Genomic DNA, 20,174 nt, shown 5'->3' on the forward strand with positions numbered 1-20,174 from the left:
CACATGCCATTTTGTCCTCTCGTTTAAAAACTAACCACCCAATTTTCTATTTATAGTTATACACCTTGATTATTAGGACAACCCTACCATAGGATACCCCCACCCTCGGTATGACCCCTCTATCCTTCCTTCTGCCCTACTTGATTTTTTTTTAGTACATTAATATTTTTACACTAAGAAGATGAGAAGTTTGGTTAAGCCACACAATAAGCAACCTAATTTGGTATCAAATTTGCCGTCCATGAGATTCGAACCTAATGCCTCTCACTTTCAAGTGAAGATAAATATTACCAGACCGTATTACTAAAAAATTAGACCTTTTGTAACAACATCAAAGTAGTGATAAAATTCCTTAAAATTAAGGGACGGGAGTACCCACGAACAACTCTTGGGTAAGTGCTATGCATGTGTGAAACTGACACTTGTGGGTGTCTTCGAGCGAACGGACGACTTTACAGAAAAGCTGTTACCAAGAGTCGATTGAACCGGCACCGCCGGTCGTTTGAAATCCATCCCTCCATAAAAAAACATGTACTCAAAACAGTTGAACGAACTACTTTCGCCTAGTTTGGTCCGTCACCAGTCACCTATGCAAACATTATAAAACACCACTCTCTCTCTCTCTCTCTCACTCTGTCACTTCAAATCTCAATCTGCACTGGACTCTCAGGGACCCAAAGCTAATCTGTATCATTCGATGCTTTTGTCTCTAACTTTCCCTCCACCATGTAAATTAGTAAAATACCCTCCAAAAATCCCCATTAAATCAAGTGGCCATTTTCCTCTTGTTTTGTTATTATCTTCCTACAATCTCCTCACTTTTCCTCTCCCCTGCTTATCTTTTCACCTCCATAGCTTCATCTGGAAACAGTGGCCTTTCCTGCTTTATCTTCTCCTCCCAGTCCTCCAATCTCAATTTCTCAGTACAAAATCTGTTGGGTTTGATCCAAAACTGCATGTTGTTCTCATACAGTTGATGGGTCACTTCTCCCATCTGTTTTTTTTTTTTTTTTGGTTTAACAAACTCAGTTGCATTGGTTTTTATACCTTCAAGCCAATAAAAAGCTTAAATCTTTAGCTTTTCTGCAACTTTCCCACCAAAATGAACTTCATTTCTTATCCTTTTGGGCTCTTCCACTTTCGCTTTATATCTCATCTCTGGTTTGCTTTTGCGTGCTCTGTTTTTCTGGGTTTTGTGTTTTGCCTCCACGTGTTTGACTAAATTCCTCTGAGAGTTGCTATTTGAGTATTTGGTAGCCATTTCTTGTGTTACAATGCCACCATCTTACTTCCCTTTAAGGTGGGAAAGCACCGGAGACCAATGGTGGTATGCATCACCAATCGATTGGGCAGCAGCCAATGGCTTATATGATTTGGTCAGTGAGCTTCTTCACCTTGACACGAACCTCCTCATCAAGCTGACCTCATTGCGCCGCATCCGCCGCCTTGAAACTGTCTGGGATGACGAGGCTCAGTTCGATGATGTTGCCAAATGCCGGTCACAAGTTGCCAAGAGTCTCCTCCACGATTGCCAAATGCAGAGGGGACAGAACTCTCTCATCAGGGCCGGCTACGGCGGATGGCTTCTCTACACTGCGGCCTCGGCCGGGGATGTAGTGTTTGTCAGGGAGTTGCTGGAGAGAGACCCTCTTCTTGTTTTTGGAGAAGGAGAGTACGGAGTCACTGACATCTTCTATGCTGCTGCGAGGAGCAAGAACTCTGAGGTTTTCAGGCTGCTGCTTGATTTCTCAGTGTCTCCAAGGTTTAGCCTCAGTAATGGAGAATTCGAAGAGAGGTTGGGTGATGTTACATCGGATTTCAAGTGGGAAATGATGAACCGGGCGGTTCATGCCGCTGCTAGAGGTGGCAATTTGGAGATTTTGAGGGACCTGCTTGGGGATTGTGAGGATGTTTTGGCTTATAGAGATGCTCAGGGATCTACCATCTTGCATACAGCCTCTGGCAGAGGGCAGGTTGAGGTGAGGTCACATATATGCTTGTTACCTTGTTAGATGATTGAATTCAGTTACTTTGGTATCGTTTCGTAGAATGTTGATGTAATTGAAGGTACTCTGGATGTGATACTTAGTAAGGTTTACAGAAGACGGAAAAATTTTTCTTCACTTATTTTCTTATTTTTTCAGTTTATGTGTGTGCTTATTTGGCTTCAACATCTTGATGGCTGCTCACCAAATTTAATGTCCTCACAGGCTCCAAAACTTGACTGAAATACTCTTTCTATACATGAAAGGAAGTCTCTTTTTCTTCTGTTTAATTCATTTTCTTGCTTGGTTATCTAAAGATTTGAACCTGTGAATATATCATTCATCGGTTGATGAACATGCAGAGTGTCTTTGCTGACTGATTTTCGAACTTTCTTTTAATCATTGAACTATTACTTGCAATGTTAATGTTGAAGTTTGATCATCCTTTCGCGCAGGTGGTTGAGTATCTAATAGCATTCTTCGATACCATCACAATAGTAGATAATCAAGGGAACACAGCTTTACACGTGGCCGCTTATAGGGGTCACCTGGCTGTGGTGGATGTCCTAATTCGTGCATCTCCCTCGTTAACCATGTCATCAAACAACTATGGAGACACCTTTCTGCATTTGGCAGTGGCTGGTTTCAGAAGCCCTGGTTTCCGGAGACTGGACAAACAGACTGAGCTCCTTAAGCAATTAGTATGTGGTGATATTGCGAACATGCAGGACGTTGTTAATGTTAAGAACAATGATGGACGAACTGCTCTTCACATGGCTGTAATTGAGAATGTTCAATCTAATTTGGTGGAGCTCCTCATGACTCTTCCATCAATTGATTTGAACATCCGTGACTCTGGCGGCATGACCCCTCTAGATATTCTTAAACAAAGGCCGAAGTCAGCATCGTCCGAACTTCTGATCAAGGAATTGATTTCAGCTGGAGGGATCTCCAATCGTCAGGACCGTAAAGCAAGGAGCGCCCTCGTTTCCCATTTGAGAATGCGGGGTATTGGAGGCAGTCCGGGAACCTCTTTCAGAATTCCTGATGCAGAGATATTATTATACACGGGCATTGACAATGCTTCTGATGCCAATTGCGATCAGTCAGGTGTGCAATTCAACACGTTCTCAGGTGAGCTAAGACAGTTTGGCTCACCCAACACAGTAAACAATAAGAAGTCAAGTTCTGTAACTTATGCTGCAAGGCGCCTTAAGTTTCTTCTTCAATGGCGGAGGAGGAAAGAAAAAAAGGAATCTAGCATAGACTTAAGAGATAATGATTCTGTGGAGTCATTTAGCACCTGTGTAGATTTGGACGACAATCCAATCCCTCTTCGGCAGATGTATGCCAAATCTTCCTCCCTCCCAAACAACAAAAGGACAGTTTCCGTGAGGAGTTTTCTTCCGAGTCCATACACTAAAATGAAATTTACTGCTGGTTTATCACACGGTGTGATTCAGGCAAGATCGTCTATGTCTTCCCCTAAGTTCATGGACAAAGAGAAGGGTGTTGACATTTTGGGACCCTCTACTTCAAATGGCAAACCACCACATCCACAAGCGAGCTTCAAACATAATTCCCTCAGTAAGAAGTTAATAAACCAATATTTGTCTGTTGGCGCACAAGCCCTGGATGCGAATGAATCAATTAGCTCCACTTGGTCGAATCAAAGTCACAAACACTCCGGTCCTCTAGTTGCTTGATCAGAATGTACAAACGGGTTGGTGTTCTTGTTGGAGTTTTAATATAGCCGCAAACATAGATTACGAACATGCATCAAATACTGTGATTGTAGTTCTGACCTTGTGAAGCCATTGATCGCAGGGAAGAAAAGGAAATCTTCTACTCAAGGAGGACCTGATGTTCTTTCTAGAATAGGGCTAGATTTTCTGATATATGAACGTGTTCCTCTTGAGCAGGGACTTATCCTTTTATAAACGTGTAACCACAACCGTTTCCACCTATCACAGAAACTGCTTGGCAAAACTGCACGCTCATTTACATTCCAACGTGGGATATCCACTCACCAACACGTTTAACCCTTAATGTCCTACTTTAAAGGAAAGAAGTTTATTTACCTATTAACTCTAACTGTTCTCAGTTTTCACTAAACACAAAACCCGAATGAGATAAGTTTAGAGTCCAATAAGGTTCCAACATTCTCCCACTTGGACCTAAACTCATCGTCTTTGTTTTGAGCAATGTTTCTACTGACAACAGTTCCTTAGTGATCACATGAGTTAATAAATAAATAAACACATCCTCACACATCCACCATGAATGACTCAAGTCATAGAACTTCAGAAAAGTTTGCACAAAATGGTGCAGCCACTCTGAAATCACTATAACATTCAATTATTCACGTATGATGCTTAAACATGTTAGCTATAAGAGAGCTTTACTGTATGCTCCCACTATTTTTCCCATTACCTTAACGTTGCCTTAGTTAGCAATAATCCAACTTCAACTTTTCTGCATGCTGAAAAGTAGGATCAAATAGCCACCTGAAAAGCTTTTAAAACAATCAAGCTTTAATGCAGAAATATCACTTATATGATCATAGCTTTTCAGCCAAGTCTCATTAATGATTACCAGCTCAAATCAAAAGCAGTACATGAAATAAATTTAGAATTCATCTATTGCAATAAACAACTTCAAAGCAAATAAGACAAGACTAAGTTTTACTCCCACTTAGTCACGGAATCAAAAGACTCCAGTACCCCCATTTTTGCAACATGCTGCTTGAACACTGCAACTGGTAATGGTTTGGTGAGGGGATCTGCTATCATCAAACCAGTGTCAATATGCTCAATTACCACCAAACCACTTTTGACATCCTCTCTGACAGATCGATATTTGATGTCCATCAGTCTATTTGCAGAAGACTGCTTGTTGTTCTTAGAGATGAATACAGCAGCTTTGTTATCGCAGTGTATAACAATTGGTCTTGAAATACTGTCCACGATTCCCATTAGACTGACCAAATCCTTGATCCACAGTGCTTTCTGTTTGGCTTCAAAAACAGCAATATATTCAGCTTGCATGGTCGATGTCGCAAGCGTCTTCTGTTTTGCACTTCTCCACGAGATTGCTCCTCCAGCTATGAAGAACAGATAACCACTTGTGGACCTTCTGTCATCTGTGCAGCCTGCAAAATCCGAATCAGAGTACCCTACCACCTCTAGATTTTCACTCTTTCCATACACAAGCATGTGTGATTTTGTTCTTTGCAAATATCTCATTACCTTCTTAGCTGCCACCCAATGTTGTTCTCCAGGATTTGATTGATACCTCCCAAGTACACTAATTGAGTAAGCTAAGTCAGGTCTTGTACAAACCTGAGCATACATCAAGCTTCCTACCAATGAAGCATAGGGTTTGTTCAACATGGTTTTCCTCTCCAAGTCATTTTTGGGACATTGCTCCTTGTTCAGTTTGTCACCTTTGCTCATTGGGACTTCTCCTCCTGAACATCCTTCCATGTTGAAACGTTTTAATATTTTCTCAATGTATGACCTTTGCGAAATCCCTAGCAAGTTTCTTGACCTGTCTCTTTTAATCTCTATGCCGAGAACAAAAGAGGCCTCTCCCAAGTCTTTCATATCGAAGGTATTGGACAACAACAACTTGGTTTCAAGCAACAGGTTCAAATCATTGCTTGCAAGAAGTATATCATCAACATAAAGTATAAGGAAAATGAACTTGGAACCAATGCTTTTGAAATAAATGCAATCATCAACCTTATTCTCAGTGAAGCCAATATGAGTTACCTTTTCATCAAATTTCATAAACCACTGTCTTGATGCTTGTTTTAGACCATATATAGACTTGCTCAATCTGCAAACTAGATGTTCTTTGCCCTCTTCAATGAAACCAGGAGGTTGGTTCATATAAATTTCCTCTTCCAAGTCACCATTTAGAAATGCCGTTTTGACGTCCATTTGGTGTAGTTCCAAGTCAAAGTGTGCCACGAGTGCTAAGATTATCCGCAAGGAATCCTTGGACGACACGGGAGAAAATGTTTCATTATAGTCTACCCCTTCCCTTTGAGTGAAGCCTTTAGCCACCAATCTCGCTTTGAACCTTTCAACCTTCCTTTTCGAATCTCTCTTAGTTTTGTACACCCATTTGCATCCAATGGGTATCATAGATTCTGTCTTCTCTACGAGGGTCCACACCTGATTAGAATGCATAGACCTTATCTCCTCTTCCATTGCTCGCTGCCATGATAAAGAGTTTTCACTTTTAATTGCATGCATGAAAGTTGCTGGATCAGTCATTATACCTTCATCATGCTCAACTTCACAAAAGTAAGTGATATAATCTTCTGGAATAGCCGATCTGCGAATTCTTTGTGAGGCTCTTCTTGGTGCTTCCAAGGCAATTAGTAACTCATTAGCATTAGGTTCAACTATTGGTCCATCTTGTTGTGGTTCATCTATTTGATAACCCTCTGCAGCATTATTTTCACGTGATGGCTGCGAGAAACTAGTTTCAAAAACTATAGTTTCTCCAAGGCTTTGACTCCCTTCATCATTATTGCTCGACACATCAGTGGGATTCCCAAGATCCTGAAAAACAAAACTGCTTGCATTTTCATCACCATTTACTTCTTCCTCGATGAACTTTGCATTGTTAGTCTCAAAAACCCTAGTCTGCAAGTGTGAAGCATAAAACTTGTATCCTTTAGACCTCTCAGGAAAGCCAATAAAGTGACAACTCACTGTTCTTGAATCAAGTTTCTTTTCATGTGGATTATACATTCTTGCTTCTGCCCTACAACCCCAAACATGTAGATGATTGATGCTAGGTTTCCTCGAAGTCCAAAGTTCAAAGGGTGTCTTACTCACTGATTTGCTAGGGACACGATTCACTATATAGTTTGCCATCTTTAATGCTTCTCCCCAAAGAAACTGAGGTAGAACTGACCTGCTCATCATGCTTCTTGTCATCTCTATCAATGTCCTATTCCTCCTCTCCGCCACACCGTTTTGATCAGGCGTCCCAGGTGTGGTGTACTGAGCTTGGATGCCACACTCTTCTAGATACATAGCCAGCGGTCCCTTTTGTTGCCCAGCCTCGGTGAACCTGCCAAAGTATTCTCCTCCTCTATCCGATCTCAAAACCTTAATTGTAGTGTTTAATTGGTTCTCTACTTCTGTTTTAAAAATTTTAAAACAATTTGGGACTTGTGATTTTTCTGAAATTAGAAAGACACTTCCATACCTTGAAAAATCATCAATGAAAGTCACAAAATAAATATTTCCACAGATTGTTTTAACTGGAAAAGGACCACAAACATCCGAATGAATTATTTCTAACAGTTTTTGACTTCTTGTTGCGTCCTTTTTCTTGGTTTTAGTTAACTTGCCTTTGTAACAATCCACACACTCATGCAAGTCATTAAAATCCAAGGCTGGCAAAATATTTTCATGCACCAAACGCTGCAGTCTTTTCTTTGAAATATGACCTAACCTTCTATGCCAAAGCATGGAAGAAAGATCATTTGATAAGGGCCTTTTCATTCGAACAGAAGAGTCTAGAGTGTAACAACTCAAATCATTCATGACAACACAATCTAATTTCCATAAATCATTGTCTAAAAAGCAAACGCCCAGCAATTGACTCAAATTATTTTTCATAAAGATCCTTATGCTTTCATCATCACCAACGAAAGCAAAACCGTCTTTTACAAGTCTTGAAGCAGAAATTAAAGACCTAGTTAAAGTAGGAACATAAAGTACATTTGAAAGTTCTAAAATAAAGCTTGACGACAACTTGAGCTTGAGGTTGCCTATTGCTTCCACAGCCACTTTATTCCCATTGCCCACATGCACTTCAAAGACTTCATTACTTGTTGACATTTTTCTTGAAAATCCCTGCAAGGAATTGGTAATATGCACCGAACAACCAGTGTCAAACCACCAAGTATTTGGAGGGGCTTCAACAAGTAAAGTTTGAAAACAAACAAAAACATTGAAAATATTTGTACCTTTTCCTTTCTTCACTGCCCATTTTTTACGTTTCTCGCAGTCCCTTTTCAAGTGTCCATATTGTTTGCAAAAATAGCATTTCACATTCTCCAAATTTGGCCTAAAGTTTTGAGGTCCTCTAGAGGAAGAAGCAACATTGGCAGTAGTAGTGGAGGAATTAAAAGGCTTAGTCTGCTTACCAGCATTTACCATAGGATTCTTACTTGCATTATAGTCAACAAGGTTCACCACTGCACCTTTTGCACGATTCAGCCTGCTCTCCTCTTGTGCACAGATAGAAATCATCTCATCCAGACTCCATTTCTCCTTTTGAGTATTGTATGACACCTTAAGCTGTTCAAATGACTCAGGAAGGGATGAGAGAGCCATGTGAACAACAAAGGAATCATCAATTGGTACCTCCAGATCCTTGAGCTTGGCGGCAGCCTCCACCATTTTCAGTATATGCTCCCGGACACTCGTTTTGCCATCGAACTTCTGAGAAGTCAGTGTGGTCATCAGGTTCGCCATCTCTCCTTTCTCGGACATCTTGAATTTTGCTCCAACAGCTTCAAGAAAAGCTTTAGCTTTGTCACATGATGGTATGCCACCTCTCACAGCCTCACTGATGGACCTTTTCATGACCATGAGAGCCATTCGGTTTGACTTCTCCCATTTCTCAGACTTCAATCTTTGCTCTGTAGTGCTGTTCGCTGTCACAGCAGGTGGTTCATCCTCCCTCAGTGCAAGGTCATAGTCCATCAAGCCAAGCACGATCTCTACATCCTGTCTCCACTTTTTGAAATTCCCTCCATTAAGTGGTTCAATGGAGGAAAAGCTCAGTGCATTCGCATTCACTGTCAAACCAAATAAAAGTTAAACAACATTGTAGACAATGTTACAACTATCACAGTATATGCAACACCTTTGGGCAAGATACATTACTGCAGTTTTTTTTTTTTTTTTTTTTTATGCACATAAAACCATATGCATCCTGATTACATAGCCCTTTTAACAAATACTTAAGTTACAACACATATTTCAAATCTTTGGATAAGAAAATAGTTGGCTCAAACATTCATTAAAAACCTATGTACTGATTCACAAATCCAACCAGTTAACCCTCTTCTCTTTGGAGTAGTACGTTATCATGTCATGACTTATAAAAACACAACCATGCCACCGTCCTTATAAACAAAATTTCTTAAAAAAAAAAAAAACTTCACTTTGGTAAAGCTTTACAAACATTTGTTTTAAATGGTTTTATCAGCATGTATCCTTCAATGATGTTAAGGTTGGAACTTAAATCATCTTAGCGCAAGATCCATTCCTGTACTTGTGATACTCAAGAAACCAAATCATCAGGAAAACGTGAAAAGACTAATAAATCAATTAAGCAAACTTCCTTATACGCATAAAAGAATCTATGAAGAGCTATTATACGCTCTGATACCAAATGTTGGAGTTTTAATATAGCCGCAAACATAGATTACGAACATGCATCAAATACTGTGATTGTAGTTCTGACCTTGTGAAGCCATTGATCGCAGGGAAGAAAAGGAAATCTTCTACTCAAGGAGGACCTGATGTTCTTTCTAGAATAGGGCTAGATTTTCTGATATATGAACGTGTTCCTCTTGAGCAGGGACTTATCCTTTTATAAACGTGTAACCACAACCGTTTCCACCTATCACAGAAACTGCTTGGCAAAACTGCACGCTCATTTACATTCCAACGTGGGATATCCACTCACCAACACGTTTAACCCTTAATGTCCTACTTTAAAGGAAAGAAGTTTATTTACCTATTAACTCTAACTGTTCTCAGTTTTCACTAAACACAAAACCCGAATGAGATAAGTTTAGAGTCCAATAAGGTTCCAACAGTTCTTGCTTAGACCTATAGATAGATTAGAATTGTGGTGAGTTCTCAAAAAGTTCTTTTCTTTATCGATACACTTCTTTCTTTATTATCCTTTCCCCCCTTACCGATCACATATTTTTATAATCTTTGTGGATATGTGCATAGTTTCATACTAGTTGTAAAAGTTGTCTGAATAATGTTCAAGAAATGTTAAAGGGTTACATGTTTTATAATATCTGTGCATATTGTGTTTTCCCTGCTGTTCTCGTTTTTCTTTTCATTAAACTATTGGTTAGAGACATGAATATATTTGCTGATGCGTTGAATTTGCTTGTCTTTCATACCTCTGTAAAGCTTTCGATATCAGATTACTGCTAACAGCCACAATCTGCTCTACGGTTCTGTATAATCGACTTGAAACTCAGATTATCACAAACACAAAAGCAGATCACGTACGGAAAGGTGATGTTCAAGATGTCTGTCATTTTCGCGTTAACATGTAGCTCTGATTTGTTTCCGTCCACAAATTTGATTTCTTAGTTTGCTGTAACATGATGTGTACTTGATACACCGGCCAGAATTCCTCTTTACAGGAGTCATCTGCCAGAAGAAATTTCGTACAGTATTCAACTTTCTTCTCTTTTTCCATTTTTCAGTTACCCATATTTCCCAAATTACAAATACGAGGATGCAAAGTCGATGTGGAACTCAAAGTTCGCTCTCGACATGACACTTCGACATAAGTTATGTCCTAGCTCTTAAATATAAACCAAAAATGAGTTAGGGTTATGATTGCTTAGCGGTTTGGATTATGATAGATTGTGGATTCAATCTATTTGAAAAATATCTTAATACCAATAAAATAAATAAAAAAATAAAAGAGACGAGATCACCAAAATAATGCCACCGATGAGCTTAGTATGTGGATGGGATGCCCTAGAGAGAGAGAGAGAGAGAGAAATGTGGGAGCCTGTCTTAAAGACAAGGACATGGTCCCCCTGGAACCATGTTTGAAGGGTCTCAGAGGTCAAGTCCCCCCAGGAGTTTGGAGACAGTTAGGCTGGAGGGACTTAGGGTTGGCTTTCACGGGTAATTTTACATTTGAACCCTCTGGAGGTTACGGATAGAGCAAGTTGTCAAGGACTAGGAGTGAGAAAATAGGGGCTTGGTGGTAATTTTCCATACTGTCATCCTGATCAACGACTCCCCCTAAACGGAAGGCTTTCCTTTTCCTAATCTGGCCAACGCTTTTGCTATTTTGGGCATTCTTGCATTCTACTGACTAGTATATAAACAAAGGTCATGGCTTTGTGAGTTCGATCTGTTGGTGAGAGAGAGAGAGAGAGAGAGAGAGAGAGAGAGAGAGAGAGAGAGAGAATGGCAGAATCATCGATGGAAGCCGAAGAGGCGAGGCAGAAGAAGATTGAGGATTGGCTTCCGGTCACTTCTTCTAGGAATGCCAAATGGTGGTACTCAGCTTTCCACAATGTCACTGCCATGGTTGGGGCTGGTGTCCTCAGCCTTCCGTATGCCATGTCTGAGCTTGGATGGTATGTATATGTCTATACGTTCGTTTCATGGCAAGTAATTTTTGCTAACCTTCGGACTGAATAAATCAGAGGAAAATCAAGGGGCAGAAACAAGAAAATGAGTGCACAAGGAGAAAACAGGAGTGTGAACATCACTAAACTACCCTTTGTTTTGTTTCATGACTTTCATTCCTAAAATTTGATTAGGAATCTTGGAATTAACACCCGTAGTGTAGCGATTTTGGCACTCCTCATTTAGCCGTATGCATTCCAAATTGAATGTTACAAAGTTACAATTTTTGTATATGATCTCTATCTGCCAATTTCAAACAGAATTTTGATTCCTAACAAAATGAATTGGGCTTTTCCATTTTTGGGAAATTAAAATCACAGGGGTCCTGGTGCGGCTGTCATGCTTCTGTCATGGATCATCACCCTATACACACTGTGGCAAATGGTAGAGATGCATGAAATGGTGCCGGGGAAGCGGTTCGATCGGTACCACGAGCTGGGACAGTATGCCTTCGGGGAGAAGCTGGGGCTCTGGGTTGTGGTGCCCCAACAGCTCGTTGTGGAAGTTGGTGTCAATATTGTCTATATGGTCACAGGGGGAAAATCATTGAAGAAGTTCCATGATGTGATTTGCCCTAGCTGCAAAGACATCAAACTCACCTTATGGATTTTTATTTTTGCTTCTGTCCACTTCGTTATCTCCCACCTCCCCAACTTAAACTCCGTCTCTGGTATCTCACTTGCCGCTGCAGTCATGTCCTTGAGGTAATTAATTAAAGGAAAAATTAGTTTCCGGTCCCTAGTTACTAATGTTTATTGGTTGAAACTTTATTAGTTTTTAAATTTTAATCCAAGTCCTTAATTACTAATGTTCATTGATTGAAACCTTATTAGTTTTCAGATTTTAATCCAAGTCCTTAACATTAATGTAGTAATAAATTTACATGTCAATTATATAATTTTTTAAAATAAAAATTAATAATTGATTTAGAATTTTAATACTCAAACCTTTATTAAACTCCTAACTAATTTTCAATTCAAAACATTTCCAAAACAAATTAAAAAATTAGAATAAGTTTGTACCCATTAGCTTTTTTTAAAAAAATGTTTTCAATTTTTTTGATCTTATATGTACCCATTCATGTACTTTTTTCAAAATTTTAATCTTAAAATGTACTCATTCTTAAATATACCAATTTGTTATATGTAAAATGTACCCTTCTTTTTATATAAAATCTATTCAATTTTTTTCTAATTCATTTTAAACTTATATGGGTACATTCTTTTTTCTTTGATTTGAGAATGTATCCATGTCAAGTTTAATCGAAGAAATTTTAATCGAAGAAATTTACTAATGTTATTAAGTCTAATATTTTTTTTTTTTTGTTGTGATTTTGAAGAATGTTCCCATGTTTTGGTTCAATAATTGTTTGGTTAATTTTGATGAATGTACCCATGTCTATACACACACACAATAGTATATTTATATTTTAATATTTTTAATCGCATAAATTATGGTTTTTTATTTAAAATCTTATTAATATAAACAACTATAAATTTCAATTTTTAATTTAAAAAATATAGTAACATACATAGAAATAAATTATCACATTAATTTCAGGGATTTCGATCAAAAATTAAAAACTAACAAGGTTTCAATAAAAAAATATTCATAACTAGGGACCGTATCCAAAGTCTTCCTTAATTAAATCCCCCAATTAGTATCGTTAATCTAGAGATTTCTTGATTCCCAAGTAATGCTATCGAGACTAATTACAACCAAATTCCCAAAATTTTATAATTCGAACTGAAGTGGACAGTGTTTTGCTTGTTCGTATGTATACGTAGGTTTATTCAAAAGCTACTGCGCACAATCATTTGGCCGTGACAAAAATTTAGGGTTACTTTTTCTTGTGATCCGATTTCTTTCCATTCCTGTGTTGAATCTTGTTTGTGATCATATGCAGTTACTCAACGATTGCATGGGGAGCTGCCATACACAGGGGGAAGGCACCGGATGTGGACTACAGCTACAAAGCTAAATCCAATTCCGGAGCTGTCTTCAACTTCTTTAGTGGCTTGGGAGAGATAGCATTTGCCTATGCCGGCCACAATGTCGTTTTGGAGATCCAAGCAACGATTCCTTCCACACCCGAGAAGCCTTCCAAGGGACCAATGTGGAAAGGAGTGGTTGTGGCATACATTGTGGTGGCTTTGTGCTACTTCCCTGTTTCTTTTGTTGGCTACTATATTTACGGAAACACTGTTGAAGACAACGTCCTCATCTCACTCGAAAAACCTGTCTGGCTAATTGCAGCGGCTAACATGTTTGTTGTGATCCATGTCATTGGAAGCTACCAAGTTTTCGCAATGGGAGTTTTTGACATGGTTGAAACTTTTCTCGTCACGAAAATGAACTTTGAGCCTTCTTTCACCCTTCGCTTCGTTACTCGCACGACATATGTTGGTACGTGAACTGAGTTAGCTTCCAATTCTCCTCACTACTGCAAAGTGCTTTCCTGATTTGCACGCTAATATTTCAGTACTGACCATATAATGTGTTCTTAATTTGGCAGCATTTACCATGGTCGTCGGTATGGCCATCCCTTTCTTTGGTGGCCTTCTCGGATTCTTTGGAGGATTTGCTTTTGCCCCAACTACATACTTCGTAAGCAAATTAAAGGATTCAATGCTCTTATTTTCCATACATAAACACACACACACACGTACCCTTTTTCCCTCCTCAGGTTTGCGAATTTGCAGTAACGCTTCGATAACATGTCAAATAGAGCTTAACTTTCCAATGCTGTTCTTAATTTGCAGCTTCCCTGCATCATGTGGCTCGCCATCTACAAACCTAGAGTTTTCAGTCTATCTTGGTTCATAAACTGGGTATGCTACGCTTTCTTTTGCTTCGATTAATTGTTCTTCGGGCTCACTCATAGTGCTGACTTATAGTTTTATTTCAGACATGCATTATACTGGGAGTTACCCTGATGATTCTAGCACCCATCGGTGCCCTACGGAGTATCATCTTGCAAGCGAAAACCTACAAATTCTTCTCTTAAATTGCAAATTTTACCTGCAGCAAAACATTCATCTCTACTCATATTCAAAGCTCGAAGTTAGACAGATATGATGACTGTTGCTTGATCACCAAGGCAACCCTTCAGCGTTTCTGGATTAACTGACTTTTGGTACCGTCCGACGATCACGATGGGACTTGAGACAAGGGCGACCTCCTCTTGGAGAGTTCTTGCAGAATAATCATGTCTAAATAGTATTTGTTTAATTCGTTAATCGTTTATGTAAACACAACGCTATGGAAAAAAGAAACGAAAAAAAGGAATTAGATTACTTGGTCTGCAAGCATTGTTCAACATGCAGGAGAGAAATTTCTACAATCATCTCCATTTACGGATTTTTATTTAATTTTTTTTTTTAAATCAAACCAAAAAAATTTAAAATAAAATTCCGAATTAAAAGTCGGACAAACAACTTAAAAACATACATATATAGCATGATATATATCCAATCTTGTGCAACTAAAAGAACTAAGACCTTAAATTAACCCATGAAGCTTAAACCATTACTACTACCACGAATCAAAGTCGAGCAGCCATAGAGCTCACTGCATCTAACCAAGAAAGAAGATGTAGAACAATGGCGGATTTGGAGAAGGTTCAGTCTTAGTGATCCAATAGCGCGTAATAGCGGAAATGAAAAATTCAGATAGAGGGTTTTGAGAGAATGATTGGAATGAGGAATGATAAAAGAAGTGATAGAGGTATTCGTATACGAGCATGACTAAGATCAAGTCATCACAAAGAACTTGTTATGTCTATGACTAAAATTACACGTAATGTTACTTATTTATGCATTATGAGTTATAATTGCACAAATGAATATTTTTTTCTTCTTTTAAAAGAGGGATCAGCGGGTGGCTTTGCAAATACATTCCACCATTCCAGGGGCCGGCAAGAATTATAGAGGCATATCAACATTTTTCTGACCACTAGGTCGGGAATTGAACCCAAAAACGTGTCGTGTGGAATACGGGCCTGAAATTCACCTTCAATCACTGGACCACCCCGTGATGATTGGATAATGTTAATAGAATTGCACATGTTATAGCTTGGGTGAGGTAACCCTACATTACGTTCATAAGAAGGATTTCAACTAGAGTTGGGCATTGTTTGGGGTCAATATAGCTGGGCTTACTATTGCCAATTTGTACAGTTGTTTTGGGCTTTTTCGCTTTGGCCCAAATTGTACTAAAAGAAGGAACAATTAGTCTGACTTTATGAACGACATGTCGTTGCAGTCATGAGACGTGGGAATCGACAATAAAAAAGGTCATCATAGGAAATAAAGAACAGTTTTACCCGCCAAATATCTCAATCTTCCCGCCATTTCTCTGCAACTCTCAGAGTGGCAGCTTTTGAAACCCTAGAGAGAGAGAGAGAGAGAGAGAGAGAGAGAGAGAGAGAACCAGAGCGCGCAACATGGAAGGCCAAATCAAAGAGGAGTTCAGCAGCAGCGGTTTCACTTTCGACGACGAAAAGGAAATCCTAAAAAAATGTAAGATCTTTCGCATTTTTGTTCCCAATTGAATTCAATCCCTAATTTTTACAAAAGAGTGCGTATTGATGCCTCAATTGTCGATTAGGTGCTACATTCTGCATAAATTTGAGTCTTTCGCCTTCCGATCTCGTTACGAGCTGGGAAATTTACTACCTCAACAGGTTCATCTCTCTCCCAATTTCCCCAATTTACGATTTTTACTCTAACTTTTGGAATCTGAGGATAGTTTTAACTTTAGTTTTAGTTTTTTTTTCTTTCTGTATAATGTATTTTTGTTTTGGTCGCCGGAGAAAGGGATTAATTTTGTAAATAGACTTGTTTGCCTTTTTTTTTATTTTTTTGTGATTAACTTGTGTTGCCAATTATAATCTGCTAAAATGTGATTTTGGGGCAGGCAAATGAATGGAACGGTGGTACGCGATGTGGAAATGGATGGGTTTTTAGGGTATTTGCAAGAACAGAAGAAAGTAGCCATCGATGAACCAGAGCCCAATCTGCATATCTACTCAAGCAGAGATGTGGACATGTGAGCACAATATATGGTTGTTTCACTTTTCTGTTTATATCTGTAGATGTTTGTGTGTTTGTGGCGGCTTGAATGATTGTAGATATGGGGTTATTGTGACTCTAGTTTCAAAATTCAGTATTTGACGAGAAACTGCGTGCAGGATTCTGAATGATGAGTATGTAGATATAAAGGACGAGGTTCCTAGCACTCCACCAACCGAATCTCAGAACCATTACTCAGTGACGTCTGACTCAACACCACAAACAATTGGGAGCGTTCCTTCTTCTGGAAAACCATCAAGACTTATAACTCCTTTTGGGCGACGAACAGACAAGTTTGTTGTGAAATTCAGCATCAATAATAAGCCAAATATAGAGAATGGGGAGAAGGAAGGTAATGAGAATCCTGGGGATGATGAATTCATCAGGAAGGTTAAACCTGGAAAGCGGTGTTCTTTAGTAATCCATGGTTCAGGACCTGAAACAGGTTGTAGGTTTATGTACGATAGAATTGAAGATAGGGTAAGTGAAACTTATTATAGTATGTTGATCTTAACCTCCATATATAATTATATATTCTGAACTAACTTAATATTTTGCTGATTTAGTTTAACGCACTTGAAAACCGAATTAGAAAGTATGCAACTGCATTAGTTTCATCTGGCCAGTATGAGGAACCGCTGGACCCTACAGTTTCATCTCAGGTATGGTACCTCCCCCTCCCCCGATAGTGGGAAGGTGTTTTGGAAACTCAACCTCTCCAAGTCATCGTGAAGCTGTTGATGATGTAAACTTGTTTTGTTTCAGAAAATTATGTTTACTGCTGGCATGATCTGTTGTGACGGAGAGGGCCATTTGAACGACAAATCCACCTTGTTGCAGTGCAGGTAGAAAGTCCTGGACGCTCCTTTATACTCTTCATGTGAAAAAGTTTACTAACATCCACACAAGGAAAGCAATCTTTGCATATGTTTAGCTATTAAACAATAGTGTCTGAGGATCTTAGCCTTCCCTCAGGCAACACTCTCTTGGAAAGGACTTGTTAAATGTGAAGCACAACTACCTATGTTTTACTTCTGTACACAACTGAGAGACACTTCTGGTAATCTATAGTTTTTTCTTTAGATAAGTATTTTATCTTTCCCATTCAATCTTTGACAGTGCAGAGCATTCTAGAGGCCAACGTGTTCGTATGGAATTACAACATTTGAGCCAATTTTCAATCTTTCCAGGCCAGGTATGGAAATCGGACATGAAAGACATAGAACCATGGTCAGATTTTAAAGTTTGAAATACTGTAGTCTAAATCTAACATGGAAGGATTGCATTCCTGCAGATAGTAGGTTTTGAAGGGACCAATCCTAGTGGACACTGCTTCATTGCTTCAAAATTGATAGATTCAGTCCCTTTACCTGTTGCTGCTGATGCAAACTTGCCTCCTGCTAAAAAGCAAGCTTTGGATCAGGAGATTTTGCCAACTGATCAGTCCATTAAACAACCAGAGCTATCAGTGGTATGCAAACTTTTAGTCTATGTTACTCGATGAGAGGCAACTGTGGACATCCTGCTGTTTTTTTTCTTCTGACCTTTCATAATTCTGTGCAAGTTTGTTTATCAGTGTTGGTAGCCTATAATTTCTGTATTTATACAGATCATCGCATCAGGTCCTTTTACCACAACAGACAACTTATTGTTTGAGCCTCTGAAAGAGCTTCTAGCATATGCAAGCAAAAAACTGCCTCAGTTGCTTATATTGGTGAATACCAACTTTTCTTGAATTGGATTTTTCTTAAACAAGATTATACTGCTTGAACCATTCATGTTGTTTACAAACTGATCTTTTTTTTTTTTTCTCAGCTAGGACCATTCATTGATTCTGAACATCCAGAAATTAAGAAAGGAACGGTCGACAGGAGCTTTGATGAAATATTCCAAACTGAGATTCTTAGAAAGGTATCTACTCAGAGCGTTGTGTAATAGTTGTGCTGAAGAACTCTCTCTATGTGTTGGTTTTCATGCCCTTTTTCGTTTTATCTTATTTTCAGTTGCAAGATCATGTTGAATACATGGGTTCGCATGCACGAGTTGTTCTTGTACCATCTATACGGGATGCTAACCATGATTTTGTTTTCCCTCAGGTAATGTTACTTCTGAGTAAAAGTAGTATATATCTGCTTAATTTGCTTACATTTTTTTTGGTAAATAATTTGTTTACAATTCATTGAGATGATAATAGAATGTAATGTCTTGGTTGTGCAGCCTGCCTTTGATATTCATCCACCTGACCTTAAGCATCAGGTACATGTTTGTAGATTTCGAGCTTTCATCATTCAAATTCCCTAATAATTAATTTTCTGCAGTTATGCTTACTAAACTGATTTTACCTTTCGTACTCAGATAACCAGTCTCACAAATCCAGGGATTTTCGAGGCAGATCAGGTAACCAAGCGCTTGCCCTGAAAATGACCCACCTCTGTAAATTTGCTAAAATGAGTGTTGATGCTAGAGTTATCAGTTCTATTTATATGAATTGAAACTAATGCGACGGGTGTCAATTACCAAAAACGACTCGACCACTAACTCAGTCCCGCGGGTAACACGACGTGGTCCAAAATTTTATTATCTGAAAAGCTCGGATTCTAATTTAGTAGACAAGCTCGGATTCTAATTGAGCTCTATCCATGACCATTTTATTTTTATCTATGGACGTTACAAATCCTTCGATCCCTGCTTTAGTTGCATCGATAAGCCAAAGTATGATATGATATGGACAAAGTTTTCAACCACATATTGGTTTCAGGTCAAGATAGGTTGCTGCTCTGTGGATGTTCTCAAACACCTTAGTGCAGAGGAGATGTCGCGCATTCCAAAGGGTGGAAAACCCAGTGACCGGTTGAGTAGACTTGCAAGCCATATAATTAGCCAACGCAGGCACGTCCTAATCTCTTAGAAGTTCTTGCGTGGTAAGGTCTATATGGTTTGAGGAGCTCTACTATCTGATATTCTAAACTTATTTTGCAATTTTTTTGGGACAGCTTTTATCCTCTGTATCCACCAGCAGAAGACACTCCATTGGATTTTTCGCTTGCTCCCGAAGCTCTAAACATCTCATTGATCCCAGATATTCTCATCTTACCCTCTGACATGAAGTATTTTGTGAAGGTAAATGGTTATTCCAATTTTAACGTCAAAGCAATTCCAATAAATCGTACAGAAAGGTGCACCTCACTCGCTCCGATAGTGATTGGGTTTTAAATTTTGCGACTGAGAGATATGTAACCAAGATGTTGAAATGTTTACCTACAGAAGCTAACGGGGATTTTACCTTTTTGAGTATAGGTACTGAACCTAGGCGAAAGAGGTGAAGAGAAGGAGCAGGTTAAATGCATTTGTGTCAATCCGGGAAGACTTGCCAAGGGAGAAGGAGGAGGTACTTTCGTCGAGCTTGACTACTACGGTAATCCTGACACAACGAATGCTTCAATTATAAGCATATAAACATCGGATTTAAGTTGAATTTGTTGTAACTTGTACTCAATTTGCAGTAAGTTTCAAAAAGCTCAATAGGCTAGGGTCGATTGCACGTCATTTATGTGCTTTGTAACGACTGATGGTGATAAATTTATGGTGCATTTCATGCAATTATTAGTCACACTCTGTGGTAGGCTCCCCAAGGAAGAATCAAACTCATGCGCAGAGAGTCGATGTAAGACCCTGAT

The 20,174-nt window shown here is 39.0% G+C and overlaps 4 protein-coding genes across 4 annotated transcripts; 3 read left to right on the forward strand and 1 right to left on the reverse strand.

Moving 5' to 3' along the window:
• Positions 1 to 605: 605 nt before the first annotated feature.
• Positions 606 to 10,056, forward strand: LOC126596864 (uncharacterized). The gene is made up of 3 exons (XM_050263533.1): positions 606 to 1,979; positions 2,441 to 3,726; positions 9,858 to 10,056. The coding sequence occupies exons 1-2, from the start codon at positions 1,275 to 1,277 to the stop codon at positions 3,689 to 3,691; spliced, it is 1,956 nt and encodes a 651-aa protein (XP_050119490.1). The 5' UTR covers positions 606 to 1,274; the 3' UTR covers positions 3,692 to 3,726; positions 9,858 to 10,056.
• On the reverse strand, positions 7,614 to 8,563 carry LOC126596866 (uncharacterized). The gene is made up of 2 exons (XM_050263535.1): positions 7,981 to 8,563; positions 7,614 to 7,867 (listed from the first exon to the last, which is right to left on the reverse strand). Exons 1-2 carry the CDS (start codon positions 8,507 to 8,509, stop codon positions 7,839 to 7,841), a joined length of 558 nt encoding a protein of 185 aa, XP_050119492.1. The 5' UTR covers positions 8,510 to 8,563; the 3' UTR covers positions 7,614 to 7,838.
• A 498-nt stretch (positions 10,057 to 10,554) lies between the features above and the next one.
• On the forward strand, positions 10,555 to 14,728 carry LOC126596865 (lysine histidine transporter 2-like). The gene is made up of 6 exons (XM_050263534.1): positions 10,555 to 11,373; positions 11,746 to 12,129; positions 13,332 to 13,831; positions 13,941 to 14,032; positions 14,188 to 14,256; positions 14,334 to 14,728. The coding sequence occupies exons 1-6, from the start codon at positions 11,201 to 11,203 to the stop codon at positions 14,430 to 14,432; spliced, it is 1,317 nt and encodes a 438-aa protein (XP_050119491.1). The 5' UTR covers positions 10,555 to 11,200; the 3' UTR covers positions 14,433 to 14,728.
• Positions 14,729 to 15,751: 1,023 nt separating this feature from the next.
• On the forward strand, positions 15,752 to 20,107 carry LOC126596398 (uncharacterized). The gene is made up of 16 exons (XM_050262974.1): positions 15,752 to 15,945; positions 16,034 to 16,109; positions 16,343 to 16,474; positions 16,617 to 16,977; positions 17,064 to 17,159; positions 17,263 to 17,342; positions 17,617 to 17,692; positions 17,792 to 17,968; positions 18,107 to 18,211; positions 18,313 to 18,408; positions 18,501 to 18,593; positions 18,715 to 18,753; positions 18,853 to 18,894; positions 19,256 to 19,386; positions 19,491 to 19,617; positions 19,795 to 20,107. Exons 1-16 carry the CDS (start codon positions 15,870 to 15,872, stop codon positions 19,951 to 19,953), a joined length of 1,866 nt encoding a protein of 621 aa, XP_050118931.1. The 5' UTR covers positions 15,752 to 15,869; the 3' UTR covers positions 19,954 to 20,107.
• The last annotated feature ends 67 nt before the right edge of the window (positions 20,108 to 20,174 follow it).

Source organism: Malus sylvestris, chromosome 13 (genome assembly GCF_916048215.2).
Source record: "Malus sylvestris chromosome 13, drMalSylv7.2, whole genome shotgun sequence".
Classification (NCBI taxonomy): domain Eukaryota; kingdom Viridiplantae; phylum Streptophyta; class Magnoliopsida; order Rosales; family Rosaceae; genus Malus; species Malus sylvestris.

Excerpts from the sequence above, each read along its gene's own strand:
- LOC126596865 (XM_050263534.1), top strand. The coding sequence starts at position 11,201 with ATGGCAGAATCATCGATGGAAGCCGAAGAGGCGAGGCAGAAGAAGATT. Across the intron at positions 12,130-13,331 it reads GCTGCAGTCATGTCCTTGAG|TTACTCAACGATTGCATGGG; the intron begins GTAATTAATTAA and ends GATCATATGCAG. Across the intron at positions 14,033-14,187 it reads TTGCCCCAACTACATACTTC|CTTCCCTGCATCATGTGGCT; the intron begins GTAAGCAAATTA and ends CTTAATTTGCAG.
- LOC126596864 (XM_050263533.1), top strand. The coding sequence starts at position 1,275 with ATGCCACCATCTTACTTCCCTTTAAGGTGGGAAAGCACCGGAGACCAA. Across the intron at positions 1,980-2,440 it reads CTGGCAGAGGGCAGGTTGAG|GTGGTTGAGTATCTAATAGC; the intron begins GTGAGGTCACAT and ends CCTTTCGCGCAG.
- LOC126596398 (XM_050262974.1), top strand. The coding sequence starts at position 15,870 with ATGGAAGGCCAAATCAAAGAGGAGTTCAGCAGCAGCGGTTTCACTTTC. Across the intron at positions 15,946-16,033 it reads AAAGGAAATCCTAAAAAAAT|GTGCTACATTCTGCATAAAT; the intron begins GTAAGATCTTTC and ends ATTGTCGATTAG. Across the intron at positions 16,978-17,063 it reads ACGATAGAATTGAAGATAGG|TTTAACGCACTTGAAAACCG; the intron begins GTAAGTGAAACT and ends TTGCTGATTTAG.
- LOC126596866 (XM_050263535.1), bottom strand. The coding sequence starts at position 8,509 with ATGTCCGAGAAAGGAGAGATGGCGAACCTGATGACCACACTGACTTCT. Across the intron at positions 7,868-7,980 it reads GGCAGTGAAGAAAGGAAAAG|GGATTTTCAAGAAAAATGTC; the intron begins GTACAAATATTT and ends AATTCCTTGCAG.